The 12,124-nt window shown below is 42.3% G+C and overlaps 1 protein-coding gene across 3 annotated transcripts in view; it reads left to right on the top strand.

The window, feature by feature from the left end:
- LOC121312777 (vacuolar protein sorting-associated protein 41 homolog) overlaps positions 1 to 12,124 on the top strand; it is a 67,902-nt gene that overhangs the window by 21,593 nt on the left and 34,185 nt on the right. For all 3 annotated transcript variants that reach the window (XM_041244524.1, XM_041244525.1, XM_041244526.1), the window contains exons 4-5: positions 4,548 to 4,625; positions 8,507 to 8,581. In XM_041244524.1, the coding sequence (XP_041100458.1) occupies positions 4,548 to 4,625; positions 8,507 to 8,581 (153 nt within the window). The remainder of the gene's footprint in view (positions 1 to 4,547; positions 4,626 to 8,506; positions 8,582 to 12,124) is intronic.

The raw sequence follows: 12,124 nt of genomic DNA on the forward strand, positions 1-12,124 counted from the left end.
AGTGTCCACAACAACGGGTGTATTTACAAAAAGTCTTGGGTTTTTAATTTAACAAACCACTACCCTCTACCAGCAATGGTGTTGGGGAATTTACAGTGGGCTTGAGGTCCAAAAAACAGTAAAACAATAAATCCAGTTCCAGGGTGCAGTGCCTGTGCTCCGTGGTGCTGTATCAGGTTGAGGTGCAGTGGTAGTGCAGGTGCTCCGTGGTGCTGTATCAGGTTGAGGTGCGGTGGTAGTGCCTGTGCTCCATGGTGCTGTGTCAGGTTGAGGTGTGGTGGTAGTGCCTGTGCTCCGTTGTGCTGTATCAGGTTGAGGTGCGGTGGTATTGCAGGTGCTCCGTGGTGCTGTATCAGGTTGAGGTGCGGTGGTAGTGCAGGTGCTCTGTGGTGCTGTATCAGGTTGAGGTGCGGTGGTAGTGCAGGTGCTCCGTGGTGCTCTATCAGGTTGAGGTGTGGTGGTAGTGCCTGTGCTCCGTGGTGCTGTATCAGGTTGAGGTGCGGTGGTAGTGCAGGTGCTCCGTGGTGCTGTATCAGGTTGAGGTGTGGTGGTAGTGCAGGTGCTCCGTGGTGCTGTATCAGGTTGAGGTGTGGTGGTAGTGCCTGTGCTCCGTGGTGCTGTATCAGGTTGAGGTGCGGTGGTAGTGCCTGTGCTCCGTGGTGCTGTATCAGGTTGAGGTGTGGTGGTGGTGCAAGTGCTCTGGGTGCTGTATCAGGTTGAGGTGTGGTTGTGGTGCAGGTGCTGTATCGGGTTGAGGTGGGGTGGTGGTGCAGGTGCTCTGGGTGCTGTATCAGGTTGAGGTGCGGTGGTGGTGCAGGTGCTGTATCGGGTTGAGGTGTGGTGGTGGTGCAGGTGCTCCATGGTGCTGTATCAGGTTGAGGTGCGGTGGTAGTGCCTGTGCTCCGTGGTGCTGTATCAGGTTGAGGTGTGGTGGTAGTGCAGGTGCTCCGTGGTGCTATATCAGGTTGAGGTGCAGTTGTAGTGCCTGTGCTCCATGGTGCTGTATCAGGTTGTGGTGCATAGGTAGTGCCTGTGCTCCGTGGTGCTGTATCAGGTTGAGGTGTGGTGGTAGTGCAGGTGCTCCGTGGTGCTGTATCAGGTTGAGGTGCGGTTGTAGTGCCTGTGCTCCGTGGTGCTGTACCAGGTTGTGGTGCAGTGGTAGTGCAGGTGCTCCGTGGTGCTGTATCGGGTTGAGGTGCGGTGGTAGTGCAGCTGCTCCATGGTGCTGTATCAGGTTGAGATGCGGTGGTAGTGCCTGTGCTCCGTGGTGCTGTATCAGGTTGAGGTGTGGTGGTGGTGCAGGTGCTCCGTTGTGCTGTATCAGGTTGAGGACCGGCGGTTGTGCAGGTGCTCCGTGGTGCTATATCAGGTTGAGGTGCTCTGTGGTGCTGTATCAGGTTGAGGTGTGGTTGTTGTGCAAGTGCTGTATCGGGTTGAGGTGCGGTGGTTGTGCAGGTGCTATATCAGGTTGAGGTGTGGTGGTGGTGCAGGTGCTCCGGGTGCTGTATCAGGTTGTGGTGCAGGTTCTGTATCAGGTTGAGGTGCTGGGGTGGTGCAAGTGCTGTATTGGGTTGAGGTGCTGTGGTGGTGCAGGTGCTGTATTGGGTTGAGGTGCTGTGGTGGTGCAGGTGCTGTATTGGGTTGAGGTGCTGTGGTGGTGCAGGTGCTGTATCAGTTGAGGTGCAGTGGTGGTGCAGGTGCTGTATCAGGTTGAGGTGCTGTATTGGGTTGAGGTGCTGTGGTGGTGCAGGTGCTGTATCAGGTTGAGGTGATGTGGTGGTGCAGGTGCTGTATTGGGTTGAGGTGCTGTGGTGGTGCAGGTGCTGTATTGGGTTGAGGTGCTGTGGTGGTGCAGGTGCTGTATCGGGTTGTGGTGTGGTGGTGGTGCAGGTGCTGTATTGGGTTGAGGTGCAGTGGTGGTGCAGGTGCTGTATCGGGTTGAGGTGCAGTGGTGGTGCAGGTGCTGTGTTGGGTTGAGGTGTGGTGGTGGTGCAGGTGCTAGTTGGTGCTGTATCAGGTTGAGGTGCTCCATGGTGCTGTATCAGGTTGAGGTGCTGTGGTGGTGCAGGTGCTGTATCAGGTTGAGGTGTGGTTGTGGTGCAGGTGCTGTATCGGGTTGAGGTGCAGTGGTGGTGCAGGTGCTGTATCGGGTTGAGGTGCTATGGTGGGACAGGTGCTGTATCGGTTGAGGTATGGTGGTGGTGCAGGTGCTGTATCGGGTTGAGGTGCTGTGGTGGTGCAGGTGCTGTATCGGGTTGAGGTGCTGTGGTGGTGCAGGTGCTGTATCGGGTTGAGGTGCTGTGGTGGTGCAGGTGCTGTATCGGGTTGAGGTGTGGTGGTGGTGCAGGTGCTGTATCGGGTTGAGGTGCTGTGGTGGTGCAGGTGCTGTATCGGGTTGAGGTGCTGTGGTGGTGCAGGTGCTGTATCGGGTTGAGGTGCTGTGGTGGTGCAGGTGCTGTATCGGGTTGAGGTGCGGTGGTGGTGCAGGTGCTCAGTGGAGCTGTATCAGGTTGAGGTGCTCCATGATGCTGTATCAGGTTGAGGTGCTGTGGTGGTGCAGGTGCTATATCGGGTTGAGGTGTGGTGGTGGTGCAGGTGCTCAGTGGTGCTGTATCAGGTTGAGGTGCTCCATGGTGCTGTATTGGGTTGAGGTGCAGTGGTGGTGCAGGTGCTGTATCGGGTTGAGGTGCTGTGGTGGTGCAGGTGCTGTATCGGGTTGAGGTGCTGTGGTGGTGCAGGTGCTGTATCGGGTTGAGGTGCAGTGGTGGTGCAGGTGCTGTATCGGGTTGAGGTGCTGTGGTGGTGCAGGTGCTGTATCGGGTTGAGGTGCTGTGGTGGTGCAGGTGCTGTATCAGGTTGAGGTGCTGTGGTGGTGCAGGTGCTGTATCGGGTTGAGGTGCTGTGGTGGTGCAGGTGCTGTATCGGGTTGAGGTGCAGTGGTGGTGCAAGTGCTCTATCGGGTTGAGGTCCTGGGGTGGTGCAGGTGCTGTATCAGGTTGAGGTGCCGTGGTGGTGCAGGTGCTGTATCAGGTTGAGGTGCTGTTGTGGTGCAGGTGCTGTATCGGGTTGAGGTGCTGTGGTGGTGCAGGTGCTGTATCGGGTTGAGGTGCTGTGGTGGTGCAGGTGCTGTATTGGGTTGAGGTGCTGTGGTGGTGCAGGTGCTGTATCGGGTTGAGGTGCTGTGGTGGTGCAGGTGCTGTATCGGGTTGAGGTGCGGTGGTGGTGCAGGTGCTGTATCGGGTTGAGGTGCTGTGGTGGTGCAGGTGCTGTATCGGGTTGAGGTGCTGTGGTGGTGCAGGTGCTGTATCGGGTTGAGGTGCGGTGGTGGTGCAGGTGCTCCGGGTAGTAGTGGTGGCTCCGTAGGTTCAGCGCCCGTGATGTCCATCTGCACAAAATACAAAAACTCAACAACAATGCTTTGGTGTCTTTACCGTTTCAGAGTAAGTGGCCGTACTCACCTTTGTACTACCAAAGTCCTTCCTGTGATGAGCACGCTGCCACGCTTTGTCTAATCGCCGCGTGCAGCACAGCTGATCACAGTAGAGCTGTTCAGCAGTCTTACAGCTACGCCCTTTCACCAAGATGGCCGACATCCGGTTCACGTCGGCCCATCCTTGTGAATGCGTACCGCCAACCTTATTTAGTGCCCCTTCAGGTTGGGAGGTAGATTTACAGTTCGGATTCATTCTCTTCCGTTCACACAGATGTTTTGCCCAGTCTTTCTAAACTCTTTCTTTACATTACAAAGAGACGCCAGGGAGTTTATTATAATGCTGTGTATTTCATCAAGGCAATCGGATAAAGACATAAAAGGGTTTTCCACAGAGAATGTGTTTGTTTTTTATACACACAAAACACCCATTTCTATTTTTTTTTCTAGTGTTGCTAAGCATTGTATATACCATACTAATAATTGAAGATCCGGTATATACTATATATAATGTACAGACTTTAGAAAAGTATTAATTTGTGATGCGAGCAACACTTTTGTGTCCAGAATGAATTAATGACATATAGTTCAACAGCATAATAATTCCAAATAAAACCTCCGGATTAATTTGTGTTCTGTCCGGTTAAAATCTAGACAAGTCAACTAAAGTTGGGTTTCATTGGTGGAAACAAAAATGCATATTCTTCCATACATCTGTCCCCTTAGTTAAACAAGAAGAATGTTTCAGAAGGCTTTGTCGAGCCATGACAACATTGACCATTACTGAGATGGTAGCCTAAGGGAGAGATCAAGTACTGAAAATGCCACCTGAATGGATCAAAAGGCATTTTAATTATGGCACTATTATCTAGTTAGAATTAGTGACTTTTAAAAAGTAACAAATAACAAAAACCATGATAACTGGTACAAGATATTTGATTCTTTACATTTTGTTAAAATCAAATTGGTTTATGTGCTTCATTTAAAACGATCCATAGACAGAGCGAATGGAAGAGCATGGTATGATGTATAGAATTGCCTGCAGTGCAACAAGTAGTTCATGCATGAATGCTGTAATGTAAAATGTTATTTTAAATCTCTTATTTCTTTGTTTCAGTTCTTGGCTCTGGGCACACATTTTGGCAAGGTGTTTCTGCTGGATATACAGGGAAATGTAACCCAGAAGTTTGACATTGTAAGTATTCTTTACTGAGCTGTGAAGGCAGTGTGCCTGGTGAGTGAACGAGAAAAGCACCTTTTTAAGAGAAACTTCACAGTAACAACTGTTTAATGAGAAACCTTGCATAGATTGCCTCTTAGCATGTGTACTACTTGGACCACTGTAAAAAGATGCACAGTATGCCTAAGGACTAGGTGAGTATACTGTGCTGTCAATGGGGACATATAGTTTTAAAAAATAACATTCATTTTAAATGACTATTTAGTAAAACTACCAAAAACAAATATGCTATGTTTTCACAAAGAAAACAGTGTTTTTGATACCATTTGTTGATTGGCATCCATACATAACTACAAATATTCGACCATAAGACCACTGTGGCTCGTTGCACACAGGTTGTATCCTTGGTCTTTATTTCCAGTCAATATACATGCAAGCAGGTTAGCAGTCCAGTTCTGCTAATTAAATGCTTCCTTAGGACAGTATTGGAATAATGTTGACTGAATAATGGTTGAATCCAAAATACCACAGTGACATTTTTAATTGAGCAAATGCCAACTTGCTTTTACTTTCAAACTTTCCATTCCTGCATAAGCAAACGGTTTATACTAAAGATTATATACTATGTAGTAATCGTTATTAATAGAATACTTAATCACAATAAATGTAATTGTGTATTACATGTAGATTGTTTAATTGCATAAAAAAGTGATCAAGGATCTGTTTACTTCCCCATATTCCTCGTAGTCCATCATAGGGCCTGAGGCAGATCTGCAGTGTCCCTGCGATTACCTTGATTTAATTTATTGTATGGTTACTACATTGTCACCCAAACTCAAATGTCAATTTCTATTCAAAACTGCCTCATTCTCCACAGCATTTTAACAGCAATATCACTCAGGTGGAATTGAATATATTATCATAATAATTAGATCAATTAATTGCATATCTTCAAGTACTCAGAGCTAACAAAATAATCCAAGTAAGTCTTATCCAGTATGTATTGCCCGTCACTTCATACAATTTTCTTATGTGCACAAACTGTTAGGCGTATATTTGGCTTTTAATGTTTTTTTGTATTCCCCCCCCCCCCAAAAGCATTTGCAAGCAAAAAAATATCTTTTGCACTCTTTTCTGTGCTGCACTTTCCTATGAAGGAATGTGGCTGAACAATGGAATTCTTCTGGGAATTTGATTTCTTGTAGGAAAAACAATTTTGATGATTTATTTATTTATTTTTTTTAAAACAATGACTTTCCCTGCGCTTATTTTTTTAAAAATATGTATTTCTCCCGAATTTTTTTTAAATATAATTCTAAATATTTTCCATTTATCCTTTAGGGAACACTAAGCTTCAGAAGCTTCATGATTTGCTTCACATTTGAGTACCAATCGCTGGTTTCCCCATGAATGTCAACAAGTTGACTGGAAGTGTTGCATTAAGTTCCATATGAAATTGTACAGTACTACTAATGTGACCTCAACTTTTTGTCATGCTTCTTATACACAGCTTTGCTCTGTTTTTATAAATACTTGCACTGTATAAGAGCATGTGAACAACCAATGAATCGATTATTCATAATGTAATCTAATATAATCATATAAATCCAATTTTTAATATAGAAATACCAGTCTCCCTGAAACATTCAGTAAAAACAGCTTTGAATTAAAATGAAGTCCCAGTAACATCTTGATGTTGTTGTGAGTGTTTATAATCATTCTGTAATATCTGAAACTCTTCAGTATGACGTATTTCTTCAAAGTCAAGCCTTTTCTTTCTTTGAACGGCTGTGCAGTTTGGTATTCTTCAGAGTAATTGCATATGACATATCTGTAATAGTTCAGACTTATAATGTAGAGAAACAAAGCACTGATTGAAATATTATATATTTGAACTAAAGTGACCTCAAATGACCTTGGGGACACTGTCAGATTTTAGTGCTGGGCGGCCTGTTCACACTCACAGTTTTAAAAGGTTTTTTACCGGTTATTAAAAGACTCTCACCTTTCGCTGTTTCAGATGCTGTGTCCTCCCTGTGATGCTGTAAGGCCCTGTGACATTTTTTTTTTTTTAAACTCACCCCTCTGCTTCATTTCCATAGTGAGGCAGCATTTCATAAAAATAATCAATTATCCATTTGTTAGGCGGAGAGGCTTTACAAATTATACATTAGCTGATTGATTTGTTCTTTTTCCTGTTAGGGGATTGTGAGTAAAAGGTGGCTTGACAGTAGGTGTTCTGGGAGACAGCTTTGCCACAGTGAACACAATTAATGGGAACTTCCCATATAGAGTATAGGCGGGATTTTTTTTTTCCTGAATTGAAGGGCTGACATGATCCGAGTGTTTTGGTTTTTCTTCCATGGACAGTTAGATAATTGATTGACAGGACCTGTGTTCATTTGTCTGCTTTTTTTTCGGTTTGTTTATTTGTTTTTCTGGAAGTGGAGAACGGTTGTGTCGTATAAGTAGGTTCTTTAGTTGTGTTAATTTGTTTTACGTTTTGAGGATCATTCCCTGGACCTGTGGAATTGTAAGTGTGTGATTGGCCAGTGGCTGCTGCCACTAGGGCACTCGTGGAAGTGAGATGATGCGTCTCAGTAGGTTTTTTCCTGGTTAAATGTTTCATCCATTTTCTCACTTATTTAAACAAATTAATGTGATGCAGTGTGATGGAGTGTGTTGACCAAAAGGGGAGGAGAAGAGGTGATCTTACATTATAAACTAGGCAGGTCATTTAACCCTCTTGTCCTTCAGTTGAAACAGATCCCCATTATTTATCAAGTGATTTTAAGCCAGTGTAAAAATCTGAAAGAAATGTTAAAATGTAAATGTTACAAAACTAATGACAAATACTCAGAGGGTTCCTTAAGGATAGGACTGTTCAATTCAATTTTACCAAGGCTCTTGACATTTGGTATTTACTTTTATTTTACCCTGTTTTCTTGTAAGATTTTTTGCGCTGCTAGGAACTGTAACCAAACTATTTTTATAGTGTTTGTACGCATTAAGCCCGACTAAACATGAAACGGTACTTTAGTGTGGATGCTTTGAGCTGGATTAATTAAAGCATTTTTGAGTACAGTCTCTGGTTATGTAGTGTGGACAGGGCCTGAAACTAACCCCTGAGACTGAAATTCTTGGCACGGTGACCTGCATGACACCTAACCTGGAATTTGCTTGCTACATTTGACCAGTACTGTACTGTCTGACTTTTGAGTAAAGGCCTACCTTCCACTGAAAAAAAGTCAGTACATATTTTTTTACGACTAAATTATGGTGTTTTTTTTTTTTTTTTTTTTTTTTTCTGGTTACACAGTATAATAAATTACATTTGACAGTAAAATGTTTGAAAGAATGTAAATGTTTCGACTGCTCATTACAGCCTTCTATTCACCAGCATCTTCAGAACTAGAGATTGACCAATAACTTTAATGTTTCTACCACAGTGTCACAGCATTTAATGAAAAACAATGTTTATTACATGGTACATAGGAAATATATTGAAACAAATAGGGGGTGCCACTGTAAAAGACTATGAGTGGTTTATGTTCTGTAACACCTGAAAACTGCCTGATCGGGATTTCTCAATATTACCAAAAGTTACACTCCAAATGAATTGCCACAGTGCTTCATCACACATAGTACAAGGGCTAAGAATGTGCCGGGCCTCATTTCACATATGAACTTGTGTGACTGTCAAATTGATTTTTTGACGTTTTGAGTTTGGGGGTAGATTAAAAACTCAGGCCCCACAGATGAAAGGACAGTTTGTCAAAGCAGATCCCCACCCCTCCGTGCCTTCAGACACTAAATGGATTATTAAACGCAGCTTTTGTCTCAATCTTACATGTCACATTTTTCAATCCTGATTAGTTTATGTTTTGCCTTTCCAGAGCCCGGTGAAAATAAATCAGATCAGCTTGGATGATAGCGGGGAGCATGTGGGAATTTGCTCAGAAGATGGCAAGGTAAATTGTTTCTTTTATAATACACTGTATTTTTCAACACATTAAGAAGATTACCATTTACTTTTGAACAGCAATGTTTTAACAACAGCACAAGACATTATACTTCCCTCAACCCAGATAGCAGTTACTGTCTGGTTCATTACTGCTGCAGATAGCTCTCTGATGCCCTCCAGTGGTAGAATAAAAGATAGCTTTTTTATTTCAACATGCTGTATTTGATCTAGTACAGTAGCACCCCATTCACACTTACTGAGTCGGCCTTTGGCCGCCTCAAAATTTACGTTCACAATTGCGGTTTTAGGGGGCCTGAGTGCTTTCACACATGTGGCTGAAAAGGAAGCCTAAATTGCATCGAAGTGTCAGGAATGTAAACAGTGACGTAAACACTGCATTCCCGAAAGTCAACATAAGAGATTGAGCTGGGAAATTTGCAGACATAAATATGGCAATCTTATTATATTTTTTGCAATACTTTTGGTACTGTGTTTATTGCATAAGATATGATAAAGGTGTGTGTTGACAGTGCAGTCGGTTACTGTGGAAAGAAGTGATCATGTTGGCTCTTGCGTAAATGCAGCAGACAAGGACGTGTACATTACCTTAGTCACAATACAGATTATTATATTAATGGTGACTGCATATGCAACGTCATATGCATTATTTATCAAAATTGAGATTTACAATCTTAGCTACAATCTGAAGTGTGTGTGTGTGTGTGTGTATATATATATATACACACATACAGCTCTGAAAAAAAATTATCCGTTTCTCTGGTTTTACTATTTATAGGTATGCGTTTGGGTAAAATTAACATTTTTGTTTTATACTATAAACTACTGACAACATTTCTCCCAAATACCAAATAAAAATATTGTCATTTAGAGCATTTTTTTGCAGAAAATGACAACTGGTCAAAATAACAAAAAAGATGCAGTGTTGTCAGACCTCGAATAATGCAAAGAAAATAAGTTCAGATTCATTTTTAAACAACACAATACTAATGTTTTAACTTCGGAAGAGTTCAGAAATCAATATTTGGTGGAATAACCCTGATTTTCAAGCACAGCTTTCATGCGTCTTGGCATGCTCTGTGTGTGTGTATATATACACACACACACACAGAGCGCGAGAGAGTGCAAGTTTTATCGTTTTAATGAAAGCTGTACAATGAAGAAGTACTTACCATTCATGGCTGACCCAGCATCATCATCATCATCAAAAGTGTCGGTGTATTCAGTGCATTCCCCATTGCTATTTAACGGGCTGGTGATCACCGTAGGTTCCATAAAATCCAAGATCCCTGGTGGGTTTATTTCTGGCCTGCTGCTCAGTATTTCTGAGAGTTCTTGGACAAACTTGCAGGTTTTCACCAGAGATAGCACGGACATAAAGGAGATAGCTGCTTCTGCATCCAGTGCTCAAAGAATATCACAGACATTTGCAGAGCTTTTTGAAATGTTATAGTAATAAAATAATGACTTGGATAGCATAATTGAGGAGTTTGGTGATAAATTGGAAAATAAATTGGACCTGACGCTCCTGACAAGCGCTGAATAAATGGGCCGCTAAGGGTTCATTTCTGCATCGTCCCAGCTGCTACCCCTTAAAACCGACATTGTTTTGATCTACTACGCTCGACCTAGTAGGTGAGTGGTTACGTCACCGCACTGACGCGTTAAGGCCGGCCCTGGGCCTGCGTTGGGATCAAAAAGCTGGTCTAAATTTCACCCGGCCCAGGGCCGCCTTTCTATTTTTCGAGCGTTTACACATGAGATAAGGCGGCCCTGGCCGGCCTAAACCGCAAGTGTGAACGGTGTGTAGCTCCTTCAAGTTGTTGGTCTACTGTGATATAAGTAAGAATTCTCTGAAAAATAAACTGGGTATTACATTTGGGTGTTTAATTAGATATTACATTTTAGAATGTACCTTTCATGTGGCAGCTATTTATGTTAAGTGGTATATTTGACAGCAGCCCATCAAGTGTACCAACCTAACAGTACAATTAGAGATCAATAGGAAACATGATGGTTCTTGGTATCACAAAAATAAACAACAAATCTCCAAGTTGATTATCTCTTGAAAATGAATACAGATTTATTGAATACTGAGTCTTTTACTCAACGGTTGCATTGAAGATACTATCTGATACCTAATACTGTTAATTGAAATTAACAATATTAGGTAACTGTTAATTGAACTCTCCAGTTGAAACAAATAAAATTTTTCTTGGCTAGCTAGTATTTATGACTCATTTCTCTTCAAGAGAACTGGCCAGCGATTTAAGGAAAATGCTTTTTCTTTGCACACAGGATGAATAACTAACATTTTAAAAGAGGAGAATTTGTCTTTTACCTGACTCCTTTTGCCTTATAAAATTCCCAGCAGCGTGTGTAAGAAAATCCAGACTGAAATTAACTATGACAAAGATCTGTATGTGTCTTCTTTATAAGACGGTGTTTGTCAGTAAGGATTTGGTTACTTTGTAACTCTTATTGATTCATATCTAAATGTTGTCTAATGTCTGGGTGTTACAGCTGATACTTAGAGATGGTGCACACAAACATGCTTTTGCCTGTAAAGGTTGTGAAAGTATGTAATGATAGCTTGTAATGGTCTTATTTTATTTAAAACTGTATATTCTTGTTGTAGCAATCACTGGGATCCTTTGAGACCCGCTTCATTTGAAATGTGAAGCCTTTATACACCATAAGAGAAAGCAAACATTAACACAGATTTCAAGATGTCGGTTATGATGACAGCCATGGGGGAGTGATGTACCGGTCATAAATCGGAGCCCACTAGCAAACAACTGCCTTGATTATGAAAAAATGCAAAAATGTTTTTTTGGATTTTTTTTTTTGGGGTATTATTTTAAAACACCTCTTCACAAACAATATTTCACAAAAACTCTTTCTAGGTGTGCTTTGTGACAGACATCAGGGAACATAAAAGTATAGCCCCTCTTACAAGGTTAAGTCACCTAAGATCTTATCAAAAGGTCTCCTGGAAAATAATTTCACAGGTAGATGAGTAGCAGGGTGTTTTGGGCAGTATTAAGATCGTTCGAGGTAGGTTGCTGCAAAAAAACAAAACAAAACAAAAAAAACTAATATTACCCCTACAAATCTGGAACACTAAGACTGGCTAAACATCTACAGCACCTTCTGGGCCTGTGCGTTTCAGCAGACCTTTTGAAGTGATTGTAAGTGCTGAGGTGAACGTGGTGTTTTCATGTGCGTCGGTTCGTTCATTTCCAAAACATAAAAACATAATCAGATTCATTGTATTCACTGTTAAAATAAAAGAAAATATCCCTGAAGTAAAAAAAAAAAAAAAAAAAAAAAAGGTTGTGAAAGCCTTACCTACAAAGTAAAGCCATACAGTAGTTTAAATCCCTGCCGTGGCCGTTTCTTTTCAGTAAACAAAGTGGCAAATGAGACATTTTCATAAAGTAATAACATTACTGAGGTACACTTGTAGCCAACAAGCAATGGAAAACTTTCAAATTTCACTTGAATTACACTTCAAATAAAATAAATGTGG

Source organism: Polyodon spathula, chromosome 3 (assembly GCF_017654505.1).
Source record: "Polyodon spathula isolate WHYD16114869_AA chromosome 3, ASM1765450v1, whole genome shotgun sequence".
Lineage (NCBI taxonomy): Eukaryota > Metazoa > Chordata > Actinopteri > Acipenseriformes > Polyodontidae > Polyodon > Polyodon spathula.